Source organism: Crocodylus porosus, unplaced genomic scaffold, assembly GCF_001723895.1.
Source record: "Crocodylus porosus isolate Cpor-Errol unplaced genomic scaffold, CroPor_comp1, whole genome shotgun sequence".
NCBI classification, from domain to species: domain Eukaryota; kingdom Metazoa; phylum Chordata; order Crocodylia; family Crocodylidae; genus Crocodylus; species Crocodylus porosus.
In genome coordinates, this window is record NW_017728914.1 from 22,497,365 (window position 1) to 22,522,091 (window position 24,727).

The 24,727-nt window shown below is 41.9% G+C and overlaps 1 protein-coding gene across 1 annotated transcript in view; it reads right to left on the reverse strand.

Annotated features, from left to right (window-relative positions):
* LOC109310035 overlaps nt 1-24,727 on the reverse strand; it is a 94,041-nt gene that overhangs the window by 33,187 nt on the left and 36,127 nt on the right. Inside the window, exons 14-25 of the mRNA XM_019534984.1 lie at nt 23,440-23,552; nt 22,217-22,423; nt 17,544-17,687; nt 15,139-15,299; nt 14,690-14,802; nt 12,633-12,754; nt 9,725-9,943; nt 9,298-9,441; nt 5,583-5,746; nt 3,333-3,436; nt 1,969-2,084; nt 1,000-1,218 (exon numbers count right to left, since the gene is read on the reverse strand). Coding sequence (XP_019390529.1) covers nt 1,000-1,218; nt 1,969-2,084; nt 3,333-3,436; nt 5,583-5,746; nt 9,298-9,441; nt 9,725-9,943; nt 12,633-12,754; nt 14,690-14,802; nt 15,139-15,299; nt 17,544-17,687; nt 22,217-22,423; nt 23,440-23,552 — 1,826 coding nt within the window. The remainder of the gene's footprint in view (nt 1-999; nt 1,219-1,968; nt 2,085-3,332; nt 3,437-5,582; nt 5,747-9,297; nt 9,442-9,724; nt 9,944-12,632; nt 12,755-14,689; nt 14,803-15,138; nt 15,300-17,543; nt 17,688-22,216; nt 22,424-23,439; nt 23,553-24,727) is intronic.

Here is a 24,727-nt window from a genome sequence, read left to right on the forward strand (position 1 = left end):
TATTGCCCTCCCAGCAGATGTCAGGATGACTGAAGTCCCCCATGAGAACCAGGGTTCATGATTGGGAAACTTCCACTAGCTGTTTGAAGAAAGCCAAATCCACCACTTCCCCCTTGCCTGGTGGGCTATAGCAGGCACCCACTACAACATCATCCTTGTTGCTCTCCCCTCTAACCTTAGCCCAGAGACTTTCAACTGGCCTAGCTTCAGTTTCATACTGGAGCTCTGGACGCAACCACGGTACATCCCATGGTTCTGGTTGTTCAGTTTTTAAAATACAATTACAGCTCTCAACTAGTGTTTTGGAGACCTTTTCTCATATGTAAAAAAATCACCTAACATCAGTAAAAGGCTGCCTTTAAATACATCCAGGCCAGCCAATCCCACTCACAGGCACCTCAAAAAAACATGAAGGGGATAAGATTGTGCAAGGAAAATCTTTAGTTTGCGGACTAAATGAATCCCTAATCTCTGTTTGAACTATGTAGGTTTTTCTCTGTATAAGGGACTATATTTATTGTTATAATTCATGTTTACATACACACAGAGGAGATGGTTCTGAATTTATTAAACGAAGGCAGGACTAACTGTTGTAAGGTGAGTTACTTCAAGTTCACATCAATGAGTCAGAGAAAATAATCTTTCCATCTCTATCCTGTGTATTTCTAAAAACCTACTTCCTTCTTAAGTTCTCTTAATAGTCCTACTCTGTCCTTCAAGACTGAAAAAAGAAAATTTCTGAAACAGTTCTAGGCAGAAGAGTCCCAGTTCACACTTGACTCTGGGAAGTCACCGCTGGCCCATCGCTATATGGCTGATCCAGAGACATGAAAGAATTTTTAATGAACGATGGAAATGGAAAACTGAATGCAAAAGACATTCTATAAAAGAGGGCATAGCCCATATTTGTACTCTGATTGATATAATCAAACACAAACTTTATATAACAAATATAAATACAAAACTATAACTATACATACAAACCCATTAAATACTTACCAGTTTTAAGATATAATGAGTCAGCTTTATAAGAACTTCTAAATATTTCTGTTCCACCAATCAAGTGATACTGCTTCTTTGCATAGACTATTCCAGTACAGTGTGTTCTCTCATACAGGCAAGCATTTTCAGCAGATTTAAGGGAAGAGTGCACTTTTGGAATCGCATTCTGTCTGTGCATTATGATGTAGCCAGCATAAAACTGAAACATATTTTCAGCTACATGGAAGAGAAAGAGAGAAAAAAGATTCCCAAAATGATGGCCTCTGTCATCATAAATTATATATGTTCCTCCAGTATTTATGGATTTATCCTCTCACTGGGGAAAGACAGGGAAAAACTACTATGTCTATCTTGCAGTGGTTGGAGAACTAAGGTACTGAGAGGTTAAGGGACTTGACCAACAACACAAGAAATCTGGGGAAGAGCCAGAGACTGAATTCAAACCCTCCTGAGGCCCAGCCCAGTGCTTTAAGCATCACATGACCTCTTCCTAGTCTAACTTAGAGCCTAGTATTCAACTAACTAAAACCATTTAACATAGCAAGCTACTAAAGGAAAGGAAATCAAGATTTATACCAGGAAACATAATGTACAGTTACATACCTAAATTTATGCAAACTGGAAAATTAAATCTGGTGCCAGTCTACAACAAGGCCATTTAGATATCAAAGCCCTCCTCTTTATATTACATAATAATTATTATGTATGAAAAAGCAAGGTTATATAGTAAAGAATGTGTTGGGCCTTATTTTGATGTCACACCTAAACAAACCAATAGCAACTGCACAGAAGACAACAGAACTACATTAGCATGTGAAGAAAATTATAAGCAAAATAAACCCCCTGTATTTCCAAGTGGAAAAACGCACGTTAAAATACTGAATCATTTGTAACTAATTAACAAGAACTTACAGAAACAGAGGAAGAAATAAAAGGAGTGAAAAGAAAAGCTAGCTAGTTACTTACATTCTCTTCTTTTACACACAAAATTGTGTTTTGAAAGGCAATCAACTCCTTGTAAAGTCGCTTCATTAGTCCAAACAGCAACACAGTTTGCAGTTGCATTTCCTTGAACCTTGATCCTGAAACAAGCAAAATTCCAAAATGCATTTCAAAATGCAAGGGAAAAACCCCAACAAGAATATGGTGCATCATCTACCCTCATTAATCAGCCTAAAAACACAAGAACTTCAACAGTAAAGTTACACTTCTCATGCAGAAGATTTATAAATCCTGTGTATATTGTATGGTACAAGTGAACAAAACAACAAATGTATTACATTTCATTAAACCTTATGCCAAGAAAAGAGGAACAGAAAATAACCTATATGGACAAGATAACTAAGGTTGGGGGATATGGAAATGAGGTAAAAGAGAAAAAGAAAAGTATCATCCCACCCACTGCCATGCAGAGTCTGATGTCACCCTATTCTTTCCTATCCACACAGGCCATTTTATCATCTTTTGCAGCCAGTCCCGTAAAGCAACACAATACACTAAATTACAAACTGATACAGAAAATTCAGTTTTTAAGAGGTACTTTAAGGTGTTATTCCAAAAGAAAAGTGCAATATAATCTTACCAACACTTTTGGCAATGATAATTTTCTGTTTACTGTGATAAGAAACAGAAAAGTTATCATTGCCAAAAGTGTTGGTAACATTAACTTTCCTAGGGAGGCTCCTATCCCTTGGGAAAGTTATTCTGGACTTTTTTACAATACAATTGAAAAGTGTGATGTTAGATGGTACACCACACAAGTTTCAATCCTAGTCTGGACAACGACTTAATATCATGGTACCCAAACTGTGATGTGTGTACACATAGCGGTTCACCTAGCCATTGGACTGCCATTTCTACCTTTTTATATAAAAAGTTGGTAACAGTGCTTGGTGGCCCGCAAAATATTTCAGAGTTACAACGGTCCATTCATCCAAAAAGCCTGAGTACCACTGCCTTAAAGCACTGTCCTACTACAGTTTAGATACCCATTGTACTATACCATGACCTAGATAATTATCAGGCAATATTTGAATCCATGGTACCTGTTGACACTGTATTTGGATTGTGCACACACAGAATATATGTTTCTTTCAGTTTCTAGTAAAAAAAAAAAGTGTATTAATTCAACAAATTTGCCCCTACAATATTAAATTAACATTTTGGGAGAGTTTGATATTTCAAAGTCCTGATATACACAGTTTAATTTAGCTTGATCAAGAGAACAATAAGTCAAGCATTCAAAACCTTTAGCAACTATAGGGAACAGTATCCAACCTACAAACTTTGCACCTATTACAAGTTACAAATACTAAGAGAGGAAATTGTACCAAGTGTCAACTGTTGCTCCATCTATCCACTGCCACGCAGAATCTGATGTCGCCCTATTCATTCCTATCCACACAGGCCATTTTATCATCTTGTGTAGCCAGTCCTGTAAAACAACACAATCCACTAAATTACAAACTGATACAGAAAACTCAGTTTTTAACTGGTACTTTTAGGTGTTATTCCAAGACCTGATATCATTTAAACCACAGGTTTTCATTTGCTACCTTTCCATGTAACTCGATTTCTGCTTCTTATTAACACAGAAAACACAGACATTTTGAATGGTCCACACAGCACTAGCAATAAACATGTAAACAAATATCCATCAGAAGACGAGGGAGCAGGAGGAAATCACACAGATATTTTTCCCTCTAAACCAGAGGGTTTACCTGCGATTCCCTGCTATTCCCACCCCTTTCCCCAGGACTAGTTACACACTACACCTTTTGATGCTCCAGTGCTGATCAGTGTTAGTGCTGGCTTGAGTTTGGAGCCATAAGTTCAGAGCAGCAGGGGACTTGAAAACTGAAATGTTAAGATTTCCTCCTGCTCCCATTACAGGCTTTCCCCAGTGCCCCCCAGGGCTCCCACCTGCACTCCCCTGTTCCCAGGACTCCCTCATTCCCCGCCAGCTTACTTTACCAGGGGAAAAACCAACACTGTCCTAGGGGAGCAGGCAGGGAAGGGGAACCCCACCTGCCCAGCCCCAACCCCATCCCCAACTGAGCTGCTGCTCTTCTCCTAGCTGAGCCCACACCAGACAGCAGCAGTCATGAAGGCAGCAGCAGATGCCAAGCAGGGGTTTTCCCTTCCCTACCTGCTCCCCCGGGATAGCACAGAAAGACAAAAGTTACCAGGGTGGGGGGAGAAGAGGTGGTGGTGAGCATGGATATGGGGTGCTGGGGGGCCGGGGAACACCCAGGCCCATTCCAAGAGGAGAAGGGTAGCAGTGGGCCGATCTGGGCTTCTGGGGAACAAGCGCGGGAACCCAACTGGGAGGCCCAAGGAAGCAGTGGGCCTGATCGGGAATGAAGTGGCTACAGATTAGTGTAACATGAGCTGGGTAACACAATCAGAAATAAATGTAAACTGGATGGCATAACTTTAAAATACCTAACGAGTGCTTAAAACTAGTTTCACGTGTTAATGTGTGGACAATGCAGGGGTTAAGAGCTCCAGGAGCCACCTAAAATTAAGGTCCATGGGGTACCCTTGGAACAAGGCCCTTAGCATGCAAAAAATTAGGAAGGATATGTACTGTATTTCACGGTGTATAATTTGACATGGCGTGCAGGTTGATTCTCCATTTTCCGATGAGAAATTAGGATTTTCATAGGCACAGTGTAAAAGTCAGGGCTGGGCTTGGCGCTCAACTGGCACAGCCCCATCCCTTGCAAGTGGCACTGTTGGGCTGCACCAGCTGAGCACCAAGCCCAGCCCCATGCACTGGGGGCACTGCTGAGCTCTGAGCCCAGCTCCATCCCCTGCAAGAGGTGCTGGGCTTGGTAACGCTGCTTGCAACAGACAGGGCCAGGCTTGATGCTCGGCTGGTGCGACCCTGTCCCCTGCGAGCAGCGCAACCCCAGCTGACTGCCGAGCCCAGCCCCATCCCTGTCCTCTGCGAGTGGCACTGGGCTTGGCGCTCAACTGGGGCCACGCTACTAGCAGGGGACAGTGACAGGGGTCAGGCTCAACTGGCACAGCCCCAAACCCTGTAAGTGGTGCTGGGCTCACAGGGTGGGGCTGCGCCAGCTGAACACCAACCCTGGCCCTGTCTTCTGCGAGCACTGCTGCCGAGCATCGAGTCCAGTGTCACTCACAGAAGATGGGGTTGGGCTCATGCTGAGCAGCACTGCTTGCAGCAGATGGGACAGGGTTTGGCACTCAGCTGGTGAGGCCTCACCCCGTAAGCAGCACTGGTGATGCCCAGGCAGCATCGCTTGCAGGGGATAGGGCCACACCAGCTAATTTCCGATCCCAGCTTTGTCACCTGTGAGGGTGCCAGGCTCAGCACTTTGCTGGCGTGGCCCCATCCCCTGCAAGCAGCACTGCCTGGACCATGCCAGCTGAACGCCAACCCTGGTGCCACTCACAGGGTACCATGTGTAAGTCGAGGTTGAATTTTAAGAGTTAAGAATTGGGCTTCAAACCTTGCTATGCACTGTGAAATATGGTACCTTCCATGGTCTCCATTACAAGAAAGCATCAGACTGCTTCCCAAGTAAGAGGAAAACTATTCCTGGTCAAACCTTTTCAGCAGAGGATTCCAACTGCAACAGACTTGTTCCTTTAAAATGGCTACAAAACAGCCTGGCTTCCATCCAGCTCAAACTTCTGTTGCCTTCTATAAGGTAGCACCATCCATTCCTGTACCACCAGCCAAAACCAAGAGGACACTTCAAGCTGTACTTGCCTGACATTAAAAGAAAAGAGAAAATGGCAAATCCTATAAAACAGCTTCCTTTTAAGGCTAAAAAGTTTTTTTTTTTCCCTGGGATATCTGGCTTCTCATGCTTCTCTCCCGACATAGCTGTTTTTATTCCCATTTCTATTCTAATAGCTTTTTAGATATTGTGTTGTGTAATTACTTCTAGAAAACTGAAAGAGACTGGCAACTGTTTCACTTCCTGAGGCTATATATCTAACTAGTGGTCTTTATCATGCCCACAAACCTGGCAGCCATATATTCATACACAAAAATATTAATTTGTTTGGGCTAAACTGAGCAAATGCTCATGTAAATGCCAGTTTAGTAATCACTGCCAACAGCAGGAGACCTGCTGCAAAAGGATGACATTCACCCCAGGTCTGACATGGAAATTCACACCTATGCAGAGAACCAGCTCAAAGTCATGGAACCATTGAGGCCCTTGTTGGAAGATGAAAATGATAGTGGTACTTAGACCTTGGGCTATTCTTCTGAAGAAAGCACTCTCCTTTAAAAAGAAACCATTCTTGACTAGATGGACTATTGGTCCAACCTAATACAGCACTTCCTGTGTTCTTATGTTCTTCTGAGAAAACAGACACATTTCACACAAACAACCCATCCTGGAATATAGTACAGGCTTAACTACAGCCAAATCCTTAGTTGCTGCTGAAGACTGATCTCCATGGGTGTTTGTATACTGAAAAGGCTATGAAATAAGAGTAGAGAGACCAGCCAGCACCTAGCAGACAGCAAAGGTTAGCTTGATTAATGGAACATCAACACCAATATAAAGAAGAGATGATTGTTAACACCTGTACACTGAAGAGCAATGAGCCATTTAGTTTTTCCCTCAGCTACCTGAATAGTAATAACGCAGCTGTTCTCCTGGACAGAGAAATAGCTTTCCCACTTAATAAGCACCCCCCAATATTTTTTTTTTTGGGGGGGGGGGAATTAAACCACAGCGCTTCCAATCCCAGACAAAAAATCAACTTCCTCACTTAATCCCTTTTTTTTGATTGGGGGGGGGGGGAGCTGATTTTGGGAGGAAATGTATATAATATGTGAGAAAATACAGTACTTTCTCAGGGAAACACAAGAAAAACCAGGCCTAAAATCTCCACACTACACCACTACTCCTCTATGACTATCTGTTCCCAGGCACAGGCCAGAAGATGCAAACACATGAGATGGCAAGGTTCTGAAACGTAATTTTAGCACCTGAAAAATTCCACAGAAACAGGTACAGCAAGGGAAGGAGCCAGGTCTATTAATCCAGACACGTGTCAGTTTCATCAGTCTTGACTGCATCCCTTTGATTTTGCCCAGATTGGTTTAAACGCTTTCTTCCCCAAGTATTAGAAAGAGATGTTTGAAATGCATTTATTAAACATGATTCTTCTACAGGCAGCACAGTGAAAAGCTCTCTATTTCTCTCTTCAGGAGAACGTGGAAGAAATTCAATATAGAAAAGCTTTAACTCGCAAAACATTTGCAATTAAATTTTTATTGCAAAAGTATTTCTTTAAATACAGGATTTTTAGTTATCCTTTGACTGAATAATTCAAACAGAATAAAAATTCTCACCCTTGACAAGGCTACATATAAAGCTGTCCATGTGTAAACATAGGCTGAGGAATATAAATACATATTCTGTCAGAAGTCTGGCGTTGTGATTCGCTCATAGTCAGAGAACGGGCCCTTGTACACGTGAGGAAATTTCCCTTTTTAATGGTTTAACTGAGTAACAGTGTACACACTTGGCAGCATGTTGCCATTACGTTTCGTAACAGTGCACACATTCAGCAATATGTAGCACTGTACTTTTTTATGTAGCAAACTAAAACACATCCCACGTATTTTAGTTTGCGAGGTAACAAATAACAGCGATATTCCTCATGTGTACAAGGGCCCTATCCAGAGTAGGCAGCAGGGATGGTACACAGGTCGCTGGAAGTTCGGGTGTGCTTGGCGAAGTCCAGGTTTGGTGGGCTTCCAGTGCTCCATACACCATCCCCACCGCCTTCTCCAGCTGCCAGCACACCTAGCCACCCTCCTGCTGCCTTCCTGGGGCAGCCAGCCATTCCCGGGCAGTCCCAGGTGGCAGGGATGGTACACAGGGTGCTGGAAGCCTGCCAAGCCTAAGGTTCCCTGGGCACTCGCAGGCTTCCAGTGCCCCATGCACCGTTGGATCCAGTGAGTGCTGTCTGCAACCTGGGGCTGCACCTGCACAGCTAGCACCCCATCTGGGCAGCCCTAGGGGGCACTGCCGCCACAGAGGGAAGTACTGCTCCACTCTCCCCCCCGCAGCTCAGGGACTGCATGACCTGATGGGCAGGCTCCACTGAGCAGGGGTGAGGGGAAGCGGCGAGGGGCCCGATCTCCGCCCCCCGAGCCTGCCTGCGTCTCCTGCAGCTGGAGGATCACGCAGCCCGAGCTGCAAGCTGCAGGGGACCCTGGTGCTTCCCTCCACCACGGCAGCGCCCCCTGGGGCCTCAAGGCTTCCCCCCGCCTTCAGTGAAGCCTGTCCACTCTGCAGTGGGGGACCCCAGTGCTTCATTCTAGCTCTGACTTGCCTGCAGATCTATTTAAAATGCCTCAGGATCTATAAGAATAACATGGCTATTCTGTCTGTATTGCTTGTTTCAGTAAGCATTGTGATTAGCTGCTGAGACAATCTATCAAGAGTGCTCCAGACAGACAGAATAAGCCTATTATTATTATAGCTACACTGTATGTCAGTAAAGCCAATCTGCTTATACGAAGGATTTGTCACCTTAATTCTGTTATATATTAGAGTAGATCTGGCATGACTACCCCAATTTGATAGTTTAGTAGACAATCATCAATCCTTCTGGATCATGGTGTATGCATGACAGGTCACCAGGCCCTTTAACGCATACACCTAGGCAGGAGTATGGAGGAGGGGAGGCTGCCCAGACCTCCCATCCCCCCTTCAGACCATTGAGACAGGATCCTAATGCCAGACCAAGTCTGGCCATTCAGTGGCTCAATGGCTGTAGTTATATGCATGTCCAGGAATCAAACCCTGGTCTCCCACATGGAGGGCAAGGATTCTACCACTGAATGACAACAGTGGAAGGCAATTTGATGGAGTTTACTAGTGTTAAAGTACACTAGTGAAGGCAAATGCAGATTCTGCCTTACTGCATACTAATGAAGCTTTCCCACAAATTTAAAAATAAGAAAAATAACATACTATAAAATGAGCTGTTTTAAATAACACTGCTATTCTACTATGCCCTTGTAACACAAACATATTGACCTGAACACCAGAATACCCTGATTGCTTCATATACATACCATGGCAAAAAACCAGAGGCACTATCTTCATGTTCCCATGTAAGCTTATTTGGCTATAAGGAAACACTGCATACCATAAAAATAAAAAAATCATGGAAGAGCTGGATCCACTACCGCATAATGGGTTTTTTATTTAAACCTTTGGAAGAAGGAACGCTCAGTTTTAATCCCAATTATCAAACAGATAAGATTTTAAAATAAATGCTTACCTAAATCACAGGCCCCTACATCTTCTGGTACAGCACAAACAACACTGTCCACACACTCTCCAGATATGCTATTGCATGGCATGTCCCAATAGCAACGTGAGCACTCCTGTTCACATGACAGTCCATAGTATCCAACATTACAAGCTTCAAAAAAAATGAAACACATACCAATCTTGGGAAAAAAACATTATGGTTAGAATGGACATTTTCTCATAGAAAACATGCTGAATAAATTGTTCCTTCTCTTTACAATAAATGAAATGTTAGCAATTTTCAGCTAGGGGTCACTAGAATTTAAGCCAAAACAGAATTTTTAAAAACTATGCATAGTATCCACTTAAGCCTCATGCTGCTAGCTGGTATATGAAGACATTTTATTTAACGGTGGGGGGGGAATTTACTGATATATCCAAATAAGGTATACTACCTGATTTTAGGTATGTGACACTGGGTGCAAATCCACCAATAACCAATTCAGAGTTATTTATCAGTAAATAAACATCTCTCCAAAGCATATAGCCAAGGCACCCACGTTTCTGCTTTACACATTGTTCTCTGGCCAATGTATGGTTAGTGTAGTTATTAGACAGTCTCAATGTTGGAGAGACTGTTACTGTATCCCAAAAGCCCATGAACACGTCAAGATCTGAAGAAAGAAAAAAGTTTCACTCACTGATGGTTTACTGGAAGACTGCCACAGTATATAACAGATGAGGTGATAGTTACAGATTAATGTATATTGGTAAAATGTACATGTATTGCAGTTCATATTCACTACCCTTTACCATCTGAGATTTTAATGGAATGGCTAAGAGTCATTACTCAACTACCTTAAGATGTTTAATTCCATATATGAATAGTCATTAAGCACAGTCTGTAAATACCAGCTATTTGCTGACAGTGAAACATGAGACCTTTTTTGCATTTCTTCACAGCCAACATTTAAACATAAATAATAATAAAGCTAATAGGAGCCATTTCTGGAAAATATGTACAACGTTATGTTTTCTATAAAACTTCAGATGCCCAGCAGTATCAAGGAGCAGCTTGTATTGACAATGTCTGTTCACATACAAATTATACTGGGCACGTCTACATGAGAAGCTTTACTAATCTACTGCATGGTCATTGTCATTATTGGCAGTCCCTCACAGACGAGGATGACGTCCATCAGGCTTGATGGGTCCTCAGGTGACTGAGGAGCCTGATTCTGGATACACATGTTCTTCGGCAATGGGGGCATGTTGTTGCATGGGGGAGTGGGAGTCACAATCCTCAGCTGGTCTCCTTCTCTTTCCTCCACCTGTGCAGTTCTGGCTCAGTATTGAGTCGTTGGGCTTCAAAGTGGTTTACACCTTGGTGGACCACATGGTGCCACACCGAACGGTCAGCATCTTGCTCCTCTTAGCTGTTGGTGTCAATGCCTCTGTGCTTGAGGGAAACCTTGAGTAAATACAGGTACTAAATTAACTATATAGTAGTTACAATGCAGCAACACTCATGTAGATGCTGACTGATAACAAAATTGCTCCCAGTCAGCTACACCAGCTGAGGGCCACAGGGAATGAGGGAGTTCTCTGTCCCCCATCCTGGTGCTGCTCTGCTTCCGGCTCTCCCCAAGAGCCAATTAGCACCGGGAGGAGGTTGCTCTTTGCCCCTCATCCCCATCCTGGTGCTGTGTGGCTTCCAGATTCCCACACAAGCCAGAAGTTGAGCAGCGTTGGGACTGGAGAGCTATCTGCTTCCTCACTCAGCTGGGAGCTCACTGACTCGCTCAGCCATCAGGGAGCCCTCTGGAATGGGACAGGTCCCAGCCAGCCCACTGCTGGGAGGGGAATCCCTGCCCAGCTTGGGCTCACCAGCAGCTGCCCCAATGAGGTCCCAGTGAGCCAACTGATGGGAAAACCCTACTGGGCATGGCAGCTGTGTCCCAACATGCATGGGGCTGGCAGAGCTCTGCCCGCTGCAGCAGCAGCTGTCTCCCATCCTGGTGTACATCAGGACCAACCCCTGGGCTAGCACCCCAGGGAGCCTGGAGCTCCCTCCCCCTGGTTGCTGCAGGGGGGCAGCAGGGCAAGAACATCTCTGTATTGGGCTGCTTCTGTTGGGAGCAGATTTGCTCCCAACAGGGTGCAAGTATAGTCATGCCCCCAAGGAAGGCTTACCATATAGTAATGTACTATGCAATAAGCATATTAATTAATTTACTATTAATCACATTAATAGCACATGTAGACATGCCCACTGTCTCTTTCTCTAGGCTGTTAAAGGCATCTGTCTGTCTTACAAGACAACAGAATTGAACTGAGACAACATCTTGTTGAACACCTGCAAGTGTGGCTGAAGAGCACAACTCTTGAACAACAGTCCCTTCTGCACTGTTCACATGTGAATTTCATATCTAACAGTCATGAATGGGATGCAGGTTCTTCCCAAGGTTTCTTCTCTCCTCTGAACATGGGGCTCTCCTTTCCTCAAAAGCCTTTATTTCATGCTTCAAAGGCTGTTTCCAAGTGCTTCAATCCTCGTTTCAACAATCTTCTCCCAGTCATTTGGCTCAGTGTTCATTGCCTTCATATCTCTCTTGCAACCATGTTTGAAAGAGATCAGGATGCCCACATGGTCACCTTCCTGTTAAGAGTTCTCCATACAAGAGATCCTTGGGCCATTGTCCATTCTCTGCACATAATGCTGACTGAGAAGAAAACGGATGCATGTTCCAAGACCTCACCATGGGCAACTCTGTCCCACCAGGAAATTTCTAGAATGAGGCAAAGGCAATGTAAGTGGAAGCTGTTGAGGTGCTTTTTCTTGAGTAGAGTGTAATCCAGGATTCACTGCCATATAAAAGGGCGTTGATGATGCAAGCATGATATACTTTGACCTTGGTCTTAACAGTCGGTTTGCTGTTATTCCACATTCGTTTGCTCGGCATAAGTTATATGACTAGATTATGTCTATTCACATACAACTCATACTGTCTCTTTCTCTAGGCTGTGTTAAAACTGTATTTAAAACCTCAGCGCATTCTGATGAACTTACATGCAGTTATTAGAGTTCACTTTTGGAATGATTTGAATAAGCTCTAGTGAAACTTTTTGAGACACTTTATAGGATGCTTCTATCAGTGCTCAATGTTTCTGCCCTTTGGGAAATACAATAAAATCTTCAACCACATAGGGTAAGCTAATTTTGATAAAGTAGAAATTCTTCCCCATGCAAAGACAGAACAAGGTATAGGCATTATTCAATTCATATTTAAACCTTTCACATACTGGCCCACTGGTCAAAGGAAATTCCACAAAAAATTAATATAAAATCAACAGACTTCAAACCTGGTTCTGCTGCCTTTTTGCACACCCAACCCTTGGCTTTGTTACAGTCTGCTACAGACACGTATTTATCAGCTGTCAATTCAACACATCTATGCTGTCTTTTCTTCTTTTTTAGAACTAGCCTGTTGCAGAAAATAAAAACACAATTCAGGGCATCAGTTCTTTTTGGACTGTATCTAACTCACCTAAGATGTCAGTAAACTGGGATGGATTGAGGGAAGGACAGCAAAAACAATGAACATGAGTAGGAAGAGACATGGAAAAAATAATCCACTGCAAAGGAATAAAAATTACTAGAATTTAATATGAAAACTGTCTCTGACTGCCCACCAGGATTAACAAAAAAAACAGCAGTGAGAAAGGGGGATAATTTCCTCATCAACAGTCTATGGCGTTCCTAGAATATAAGACAAAATAAGATTCCAAAAAAACCCCTCCTTCTATATTGTTATAGAGAACAGTATCCACTCACCATTCTGACAAATGGATTTTTAACGATAAAAGTGTTTAAAAATGTCAGATATTACAAGAGATGCAAAAGAAAGGACAAAGAATTATTAACTGGTACAATCAAAGCTAGGCATGCAGCTGGACCACTGCCTGTATTGAATGAGTTTAAGTTTGGAATTATACCACTACAATGATTTTATATTGTTTAAAGCAGTGGTCTCCAACCTTTTTAAGTAGATCAACTTTGGCATTTAAAAGTAACCTAAGATCTACTGTGCACCACCCTCCACCCCCACAGCAGGTAATTCAGTGAGGAAGGAAGTGGGGGCAGATCTAGGCAAAGGGAGAAAAACATATTTGGGAGCATGCCTCCCCAGTCCATAAGTCTGTGGGGGAAGGGGTGGGGAAGGGGAGAGGGCTGGAGGGGGGAAGCAGAGCAGATTGAGGCCCCAACCCTCGCTCCACTTCCTCCCTCACCGCTGGGGCCTCAATCTGCACCCCCACCCCCAAAGGCAGGGAGGGAGGGAGTAGAGCTGGAGCAGGGGCAGGCCCTGTACAGCCAGGGCAGTGGAGCTGCGAGCAGCTTGCCCAGGGGGTGCAGGGAAGGGGGTGAACGAGGGCTGTGTGCCCCTGGATCTGCACGCTGGCTGGGCTGGCTGCAAGTTGAGGCTGAGGTGTGCCAGACAGCACTGGGAGCGGGCCTACATGGGGGGCTGCTGGCCCCCAAAAATTTGCCATGGTCTCCCCTCCCAGCGCCGTCGCCTGGCCTGAGCACAATATAGCGCAACACAGACCACTGCTGTGACCCCTAGTTTAAAGTATTATACAGAAATATTGTGTACAATATGCTGGATGACTATGCACAAGAGAGAGGAATTCAGACAAACAGGTGAAGAGAGTGGTTACTAGTACATATTGAGAGAATGGAGAGCCTATATGACAGGAGCAGTCTAAAAGGCTGGTTTGTTTTGTGTATAAAAAAAAATGAAAGCTGAGAAGAGACAAGATTGTTTTTCCATGAGGATGGTAGAAAAGCTATTTAGGAAAATGCGGGCACAAAAAAAAATAGGCCAAATCTGAACACAAATAAAAGTTAGGTTGGAAATCAGAAGAAGGCTTCTTTCCATTAGAGAAGTAGAGTTCTGGAATATCCTGTTAATAGGGGTAGTTGAAGGAGACAACCTAACTAGCTTTCAGAAGAAGTTCACAAATTTATGTACAGGATGATGAAGACTACACTCGCTGAACTGTAATGCCTTTTTTCAATCACATGCCTTATTTCTGCATGGATCAAGAGAGGTCTAAATTGGGCCTCCTAATGTGATTGTAAATATGATATTAATATATACATCCTGTTCATAAATATACATATATATTCAGTGTTCTATGAAACAATGCCTAAATATTTTCCTGTACTGAGTGGAATGGACTTCATAAGATTTTAATGAAATATTCAAGTTAACAATATGTCTAAGGCTGTAATAAAACTGAGATTTCTTTTGCATCTGCATAGTAAAACAGATAAGACTTCTGTTTTACTGTGCTTTTGTAGCACAAACACATTAAACTAAACATCAGAACAACTCCTAATTATTTCATATACAAACCATGGCAAAACACTAGATGCACTATCTTCATGTGCCCAGGCCCAGATACCATCTTGATTTATATCTTGCAATCCTGTCCATGTTTCTCCAAACACAACTGCTGTTATCCAAGTCTGCAAACAAGTTTTCAGAAATAAAAAGGAACATGGAAATAAAAGGCATCTGTGGGTTGATTATTTTTATCCAAATAAGAAAAGAAAAGAAATTAAACTACGAGAAGGGAAAAAGGGTGTTATCTAAGAGTCCAAATATGCTGACTTTCCATGCCAGAAAATCCCCATCAAGGTCAAACAAATTCCCTGGATGCCTAGTGAAGCATATTCTTCACATGTACAACCTTTGTGATGTTTAGTGTTCCATGTAAGTGTGACAAGAACAGCCTCTACTATAACACCTTTACAGTGCCACTATTCTGAACAGGAGAAAAGGGATGATCTTAATAACTGTACCAGTTCTTCCACACTTTCAAACCAAAGGAGTTCAGCACCTCTGTACCGACTGCAGGTAGTATTGGCATCCTTCCAAGGTTTCCAATTAGCTGGAAGGATAAAGTAACAATACCTCTTCCAGTATTGCCAACCAAATTCTGGACATTTTAAACTGACTGTGCCTAAAAACAAAAACAAAAATAAAGACAGCACTGGTGTGTCATGTCAAAAATAAAATTACAGACATTTACCATTACAAAAATCTCAACATTCCTTGCATTCACAAAATAGCATGCATTTCATTTTAAGTGAAAAATACTCACTGTGAAAAGGGCTGATACAGAGTTTATTCAGTTCAAAGACCTACTTATGCCTTCCTTTGGCAGCAAAAGTGGGATTTGGGTGATTCATAGGCTTTGTGCAGGACCTGTGCAAGGTGACAGGCATTAAAAAATGTCCACTGCAGCTACTGCCTTACCTGTCCTGAGAAGGCTACACACAGACATTGGTGGTAGACCAGTAAGCCATAAAACCTATATTGTGTGCACATGAGAGACAGCTGGACTCATGTCAGCACCTTTGTTAAGACTGTGATCCTAGAAATACTTAGGTGCACAAGGGTCCTGTCATCAAGTCATAAGACTTTTTGAAGGATGAGAGAGTAAGGTGTGAATCTTCTCACATATAGAAAATACAATTTCTAGATTGTACAGACAAGTCATTATACTAATTTTAATGTGGCATTAGCCCTGGTTTATTTAGTGAAAATCTCTTGAAACACTAGCTTTGAACAGCATCTCCTGTGTAAATAGTAGCTCAGCTGCTGCTCTCCGGACGTGGCTGTAGCTCCATCTGTACAGTTTGCAAAGGTCTTACTGTTCCATGCACCAGGTCAGTTTTACACTGATGCAATCCCACTAGCTTCAATGAAATTACTGGAGAATCAGGCCACTGTTGCTGTCTGCAGCACCAGTTACCTATCTATATATCTTATTAAGTGTGCATTTGGAACAAAAGGTGTTAAAGGAACAAAGATTATTAGTTTGCTTAATCCTATACCCCGACCTCTATGATGATGTTGCCTATTATTCTCAGGCCTCCATGATAAATAACACTGCTTCAGTGTGGACATGTTACGCTAGCTGCTTCTGTTTTTAGCATATTTACTGATAAAAATGCACTGCTCAGAGCAAAATTTAAGTGCTGATGCAAAATGCAGGTGTTCTTTCACATAACTTCTTTATAGGGTTTTCCTCTCCCTACAGTAACTTTATACTATGCAACACAGCTCTTACTTCACTGTACTTGTTTCAGTCATCTGATTTTATTTGTTTACTTCATACATAAGCTGTTCGACTTTAAGGAGGGAGGGAGAGATATTGGTTCTGCAGCTGGAAATTGATGCATAGGACAAGTGAATTGTCAGGATGGGTGGGAACTAAGCATATAAAACTTCAAAAACAAAACAATAAAACCCTCTTACATGAATAAATTATGAATCTAAGATCATTCCCATCACTTTGCTGTACATTATATCCTCTTCCCTTGTTCTGTCTTTGCCTGTAAGAGTTTAAGCTTCCCTGGACATAGGTGATTCTTCTCCATGTTTAGAAATCTGGTACTTACTGCATTTTGAGTTTTGGGACAAAAGCAAATGCAAGTAAATGATCATACACATAAATCTGATCAAGAGATATAATTAAGGTGCTGCTTTCATGGCTTCTCAAACTTATACCAGTGAGCCAAAATTTCCAAGGGAGCTGGTAAAAGTTGGAGTAGAGAGAGTCCCGTGTACTTCATCCACATCTTTTGCACTTGTAACAGTAAAGAACGGTAATATAAAACTTGACTATGGCAGTGCTACCCCTACTGGGGACTGTCTTCACAGTGGGGAACCAGGGTCAAATTTTATTCTCTATGTAACAGCAAAGCAGATTAACTAGGGGAAAAAATATGAGGCAAGAAAAGAAGCCATCTCACTCATACATTGGCACAAAAACTTATAACAGTCTTAGCCAACTAAATTAAATGTGCATGAAGGCCACAGCTGTTGGCACATTAAAGTGGGAAGCCTGCACTGCTGCTCTACCTGTTCTTTATGTTATAGGAAAATGGTAGCATCCAACACAATCACTGTAGGTTCTTTCATGAAGGAGGCAGCAATCAAGCTCACTGTGAAGTGCTGGGAAGCAGAAGCTTCAGGGCAAGTCGATATTCTAGGTCTCTTGTTAAACACCAACCCATACACATAAACAAAGATTCAAAGACTAACCAGTGAAAAATGAAAGAGCTTGGGCAAGAGCTTCTAGACTCATGTCAATGTCTTCCCTGATCCCAAAACCAAACCAGCTAATTTTTATGTGGATTACAACCAGAAAACGCAGTATAAAAGCAGCTGTTTCATGGCACCCTTTGTTAGAACTTACTTATTACACAACTCCTTGTGCTGAAGGGAGCAAGACAACGGGTGTTTTCATCACAAATCCCAGTCAAGCTATTACAAGGTAGGTTATTACGGCAGTTGGGGCAGGCTTCCCTACATCCATATCCATATTGCCCAGAAACACAGCCTTCAGATTGGGAAACACAAAACGTTTCAAATATTAACAGTAGGTTTACAACTCTGAATAATGATTTCTTTCATTTTAATTCTCATTTTCTTTACAATCTCCTATGCACACAGTGGCATTATTACCATGAGTGAGAACAAGATAAGAGTGTGTGTTGGATAAAAACGGCTAGCAGCATCTGGGTTTCAAATGACATAAACTGTCTTAATCACACAGCTCTATTTTCTAATGTCACACATTTCAGAGCAAATATTTTGTCATCCTTACAATCAACGTTACCTTCTGAGCCAAAAAGTCACCCACAAAATATCAATGTGGTGGAAGGGGGAATCAGATCAAAGGAGCCCAGGCCAAAGCGTTTAAGTCAAAATTTCTAAATGGGGTTGCCTAAAAACTAAGCACCTAAATCTATACGTACCCTTCTGTAATAAGATGATGAGTTCTTTAAAATTAAAAGATAGCCAAGTATGTGCAGCACCTATGAATGTAAAGCCAGTTATATTATTAATCCGTACTGGGACTCAAGAATCTAACCTTTAGAGACTCAGATCTGAGATCCCAGTTCCTTAGGTAGCCAGGGTAGATACTTTTTTTAAGGTTTATTTTTTTTTCAAAAAACAAGTTCAAATTCTTCTTTAGTTAAATCAAATTGTTTAGAAATTGTTTTCTAAAGAGCAAAATGCATTTAAAATGCAACACCAAAAATATGACAACACTACATTAAGAATTTACCAGACTCTATCACAGTCCTTTACATTTTAAATTAAAACAATGTTATTGAAGCATTACATGTTTAAGAAAGTCAGATCACTGAAATGGTGAAGCCACTAAGTACCTGGGAGATTCTAAACCTGCCTAACCAGGGATATCTTCTTTGGTAAGTACAATGAAAAACATTTTCTTCATTTCAGTCTATTCAATGACTAATTCATTCAATGTTGAGAAACTGACAGGGGTCATCAGAAAGAAGTTAGCATTGTAAGAGACTGCCTCCTACATTACTGCCACAAACTTCTTAATTAACCCATTTCTGAGTATCTGCAAAGATGCTGTCACCTTAACTCTTTCCCCTAGGAGTTAATCGTACTGCCTAATTGCTGGTAAAAAAAAAATCTTCCCTAAATTTTTTCTTCCTTACCTTTGGGCCATCTTCTTAAGCTGTGAATAATTCCCTTTCTTCATTTATACCACTAACTTTGAGTCTATTTATAGATTACGATCTTCCACAAGCCCTCTGTTTTATATAGACTGCAAATAGCTCGTTTATTCTTAGCCCAAAGAACCTCCCAGTGCTGGCCCTGTGACCCTGGAGCTGGCGCTGAGAGATAAGCACCCCAGCCCTGCCCACCCCAATCACAGAGCTGGGGCTGGGAACTCCCTGCCGCTCTGTCCGGGTTCCAGTGGCAGAGCCCGCCCCAGCAGCAGACAGCTCCCAGGGGCAGGGAGAAATCTCCCACCCCGTACTGCCCAACAGCACATTTGGCTTCTACATATGCACTACTACGCAGTAATCTTGAGTAAATTTACTACTTGTATTTGCAGGTAGCATATTTACTCACAATTAGAGCCAATTACTACACAGTAAGCATCTGCACATGTAGACACAGATGCTTACTGCGCAGTAGTTAGCTCTATCACACAGTAAAGCATCTTGTATAGATGTGCCCTGCATTCTATATTCCAATCCATACTATAATATTTTTATCAAATGATGTAATCCATTTTTTAAAATGTTCATATCCTACAGCTACTTATCAAAAGTCCTAAAGACACCATAATATGTCAGAATATAACCGTTTGTTGATGTGACTGGCTTAGTGCAAGGAACCCAAATGGATTTATACCCTCATCACAATCTGAGAGAAAAGCCTTTCTAAATTTGGATACAGCTGCCATGGGTAGAAGTTATAAACATGGTTTGTTTGCCAGGTGGTCTTTGTTTCATTGCCAGTTAATCCACCAAGTGGACTGCCACAGTCTGAACCTAGGAAGAAGGGCATGAGTAAAGAATCTAACCCAGACAGCTGAGAAAGAGCATTTACCTTTATTTTGCATGCTATTTACTTACTATAGTTTTGACGACTTAAAAAACATCACATGGCCTGTACATTTAGGAAAAAGTCCTTTGCTGTGGTTTCCTACCATTCTGCTAGAGGACAAGTAAGAAAGACTTACAGTTAACTAAAAATTGGACTATTTATTTTATTAGTATGAAGTCAGAACTGTGCATACTACGTAACAGTATTAAAGGGATCTACAGAATTTTATGGTATAATGCATCGTTAATTAAACTTTCCTGTCCTCCAAAAGCTCTTGCATACTGGTTCACTTCATGTTTTCCCCCTTTGACATTTTTCCCATTTATAATCAGAATATAAATTATATACAATTACAATAGCACTTATTTGGGTAAAATAACATGAGTTTTTGAATCCTTATAAAAAGGTGAAGCACCCCAAAATTCAGTCTTCTGAGATTCAGTCTCATACCCACAATACATGTCTTCAGTGATGCAGCACAGCTCCTTGAAGACATGTGTACTCCATATACTGAAGAAATAAAAGTTCAGATGTTCTTCCCTGTGATCAGCCAATAGCTGCTGCAGTCTACTCCTGCCCAGTACCACATAGCTATACCCCATGAAGCAGAACAATAAGCTTTCCAACAAGGCTTCCTTGAATGTTCATTCCTGGCATCTAATGAGGTAGGTTGTTGCCTACAAGAGCTCATGCCTCTCTGAACGAGTCAGTCACTAAGGTGCCCTGTCTGGAATTTGACTTCAAATTAAACTCTCTCTTCCCTACTTGTACACATAGAACCAAACTGCTTTTGTTGCCACTGGAGCTCTGGAACGGTGGGACTGAGGCGAGATTTGCTGCAGCTTTTGCGTTCCATTCATGGATTGTTGCAGGCCACTAAGATGCGCCTGTTCCTTTAAGGGCAGAAGCAGCCTAGCCAGGGAGCCCAGCAGACTAGACAGAGCTCCACAGCTGCAGACTGCCAGAGCAACAAGCTAATGAGGTAATTAGCCAGCACCTGCAGGCGATCAGCTGATGGGAAGGAGGCAGAGCCCTGGGACCATAAAAGTTCAGGGCTGGGGTTGGCAGAGTCTACTGTTTCTGGAGACTGCCATGGGAAGGAGCCCCTGCCCAAGAGAGCTACCCACAGGCGTTTGGTTGCCTACTTCGATGCCTACAAGAGCAGTAAGGCTCCAAGGGCATTTATATACATACTTTTTTTCCAGTGATCCACCGGAGATCGGCCACTTCGGAGCAGATTCAATTAATCGAGTCTGCTCCGCACACAAGCTGACAAACTGTGCTGCGCCGCATGCAGTTGCATAAGCAGCAAAATGCACGTCAGTGCTAAGGAAATGGCAGCGGTGAGCTTTTGAACTAAAGCACCTCCAAAGTGTTTTCATTCACAATTGCATGTGTTGCAGCCCTGGGTGCTTTTCAAAACACCCAGTGCTCCGATGCATGCATATGTTAAAATGCCCCAGAAGCCCACAAGATGCCCAGGGCTAGAGGACATACTGTCTTAGGGGAGGAAGTTTGCCTTCTTAAAGGGGCAGAGTGCAGTTTCATTATTATTTTTACATTATAGCCCAGGGACTTATGTTTGTATTACTGTTTGTACTCAATGTTTGGGATGAGGCTGTAAGGGGAGGTACAGAGGCCTCATTAGTACCCAGAGGGGCACAACCAGACAAGGGCCGGAGGGCCTGGCACCAGAGGGGCGCAGCTACACAAGGCAAAGGCCCAGCGCCAGAGGCATGCAGTCAGGCAAGGTCCAGGGGCCCAACAGACAGGGGCCAGGGGCCCAGTGACTAGAAGAAACCAATTGGCACTTGTGCCTCAGAGCCAAATCCAACCAAGTGGGCCTTGGCTAGAAGGTCTAGCCATATTAAATGGGCAGAGGCCAAGTAGGCCGAGGCCCCAACAGAGATAACAACATCCTTGTAACTGTGAGGCATGGGGACTGGTATAGGAGAGGTCTGGAGCCATGTACCTAGCCCATAAAGTTTGAGGTTTCCTGTGTGGCACAGTACAGGAGTGAGGTCCAGTGAAGGGCCCAAGAACCAGTGAGTGCTTGTGAGGTACGGCAGACCAAGGCCATGCAAAGACCCATGGGCAGCCTCCTGATTTTATTATTTTATCATCAAGACATGGCAGGTAAGACAAGAGGGTGCCCTTGGGGCAGTTGCAGAGCTACTAGGGGTATCATGGCCACCCTAGGGATCTTGCCCCGTGACAGATTCCAAAGCAGTTTACAAAGTGGGCAAGTATCATCTACATTTATTCGAAGACGAAAACTAACCAAGTTGCCCAAAATCACAAATGATAGAATCCCAGCACCCACTTCAACTTCCCAAGCTCAGCTCTATGCTAGACTCCTACTAGTGACAGAAACAGAAATATATTATAGTGACTTTCTGCTCACACTATAAAAAACAAAACAAAATGCAATTCATTTAAAAATGATATACGCGTAATCAAAAAATAATTATCAGAAAAAGGGATTCTTACTTGTTTTCAAGTAAACTGTATTTCTAATGGTTGCAGTCACCATTTCAGTTCCTGAGACGAGGGAAAACTTGGATGGCCAACTGTTTATTCCAGTACACGTCTCTGTCACTGCACAGTAGAACTTGGCTTCCGTTAGGGTCTTGTACTGAGCTATCTCAGCAAGAGAAAGCAAAAGATTCCCAGGATACTCCAAGAAAATATCAACGTCTGCAAGGAAAAAGAAACTTTTTGTAAGAAGGCTGGCAAGTACATAGAGCCTGAATAATGGAGAACAGTAAAGGCACACTAACTTGGTCAACAGCTCCTTTAACTAGTGAAATTAAACTAGAAACAGTACTTATTCACCTAGAATAACTACGCTCCATCTCGCAAACGGATCCCCTTTTCAGAACAACACTGAAGTATCTACTGGACTCAAGTACACTAAGTGTTATTCTGATTCGTAATGAGCTTAACCTAATGTTTAAGTGCTTCTTTCATCAGGGTCCTAGAAACTAATGAGCAGGAAGAGCAAAGCTAAAGACTGCATTCATCATTAGATTTTCATTGGTTACTGCATCAATTTCTAATGTGCTCCATGCTGTACAAAATTACTTTAGAGTTTTGTTTCAGGACATAAAACTGGAAAGCTTGAACAGCAGGGCAAATCTAGGTTTCATTTAAAGTGAAATCTATACTATTTTAATGAACACCTCTAGTAGGATAAGTACTTTTATACAATCAAACTGGTAATTTCTGTGGTCACAAAAGGAACGCCACACACTAGCTACAATTTATTAAAAAATTACCATTTCTAAAACCATGCCCAAACCACCACGTGATATAATCATAAGATACCATGGCATAACAGTACCTCACAATTTTACTCCTCAGAGTTGGTCCATAGGAGAAACTGCAAGATCACATTTCAAGACGCATTCATTATGTTAAAAACAGCGTGTTCGTATGCTTTTCTAAACCCTGCTTGCATAGTAATTTCTACTTTAAAATTACAATGTGGAGATAAGGAGCAAGATCATTAGCTGCTATACATCAGCAGAGATCCTTTGAAATTAATGAGCTAAACTGATTTATACCACTTGAAGTTTCAACGTGCAGCACTGTCCATCTCCAAAATCTGGAGGTCCATTCTGTTGGCAAAGTATTTTTTTTTATCATCATACACCCAGATGTCATGGGCATAAGGCCACCTGGACTGAACTATTCATTCTACAGATCAATACCTGCTGGTTTTTTACAGACCCAGTAGAGGTGTGTGGAACAATTAGTTGCCATAAGTATGCCTCCTTTCTTGATCTGAGCACATCCATGTTGATCCATTTGAATATCTGAAAGCCTGTTGAAAAGAATAACACAGTGGAGACAAATATTATTAAAGCAATCATCCAATCCCTTCATACCACTGTTGCATAATCAGAAAAGCACAGCATGCTCCCATTTAATTGTTTTTATTATGGAACAAGAAGATATCATAAACACTCTCTCTTCTCTTTTATTATACAGGTTCTTTGAAAACTTGGGAAAATAAAACTACTCTAAAAAGCCCAATAAACCTATCAAAGTCCATATACCGCATATAATCAAAGAAACAATAGCAACAATATGATGTGAAGTAGGTCAAGCATCCATCTGAGTCAGTCTACCCAAAAGGAAAAGAAACACTCATACTGAAATCATGAAAATTTACAGTGAAATACAAAATGTTACTCTATCATTTTAATGATGAGTCCCACATTAGTCTCAGGTGTTTTCTTCATGAGTATTGTAATTCTTTACATCTGTGTGCTTGGCAATTTCAATTTAATACTTCTGCAATAAAATATTAAAAAGAACAAAAGAAAACGCATTTAATACAAAGTAGCTACTCATAACAAAGACAGTGAGCTAACTGTTGTAAAATAGTTGCACTAATATATTTAATGTTTATTGATTTGTGTCAAAAAGGTAATTACAGAAATAGAAGACAAAAGTTGACTATATATTGGAGAGTTTCTTTGTAATAATTAAATAAATATGAAAGCTAATGCTCAGAGTTCATATGGGATTAAAAGGAGTAAAATACTGTATGTGGAATAAGAAAAGCTAAGAAAAGTCCTGAGGATGAAGAACTGACACTGCAAACACTGTCTTGCAAAATTACTTGAAAAAAATCTTATCTGAAGGCTTTGAGAAAGTACAGATAGGAAAGTAAGAGAACCAAGGCATCTAGAACACTTCCAGCTTTGATATTCCTGCTAGTCTTGGAGCCTATAACTTCATGTCTGACCCGATTTCATCTTCCCATACTAAAGGTACATTCTCACATAGTGTAGCCAAAATCCTGTGAAGGAAAAAAAAGAAGAAAAACCCCAGTTCCCTCAGGAAGTCATCAATACCAAATCTTAATCATTTGAAAGTCAGAGAATGTTGTCATCTAAGAAAGTCTGCACCATGGACTGCCACCAATTGCCAGCACTCACTGCAGTTGAATGAAGAAACCCACACAAGCCTATCACCTAGCATTTGCACTTT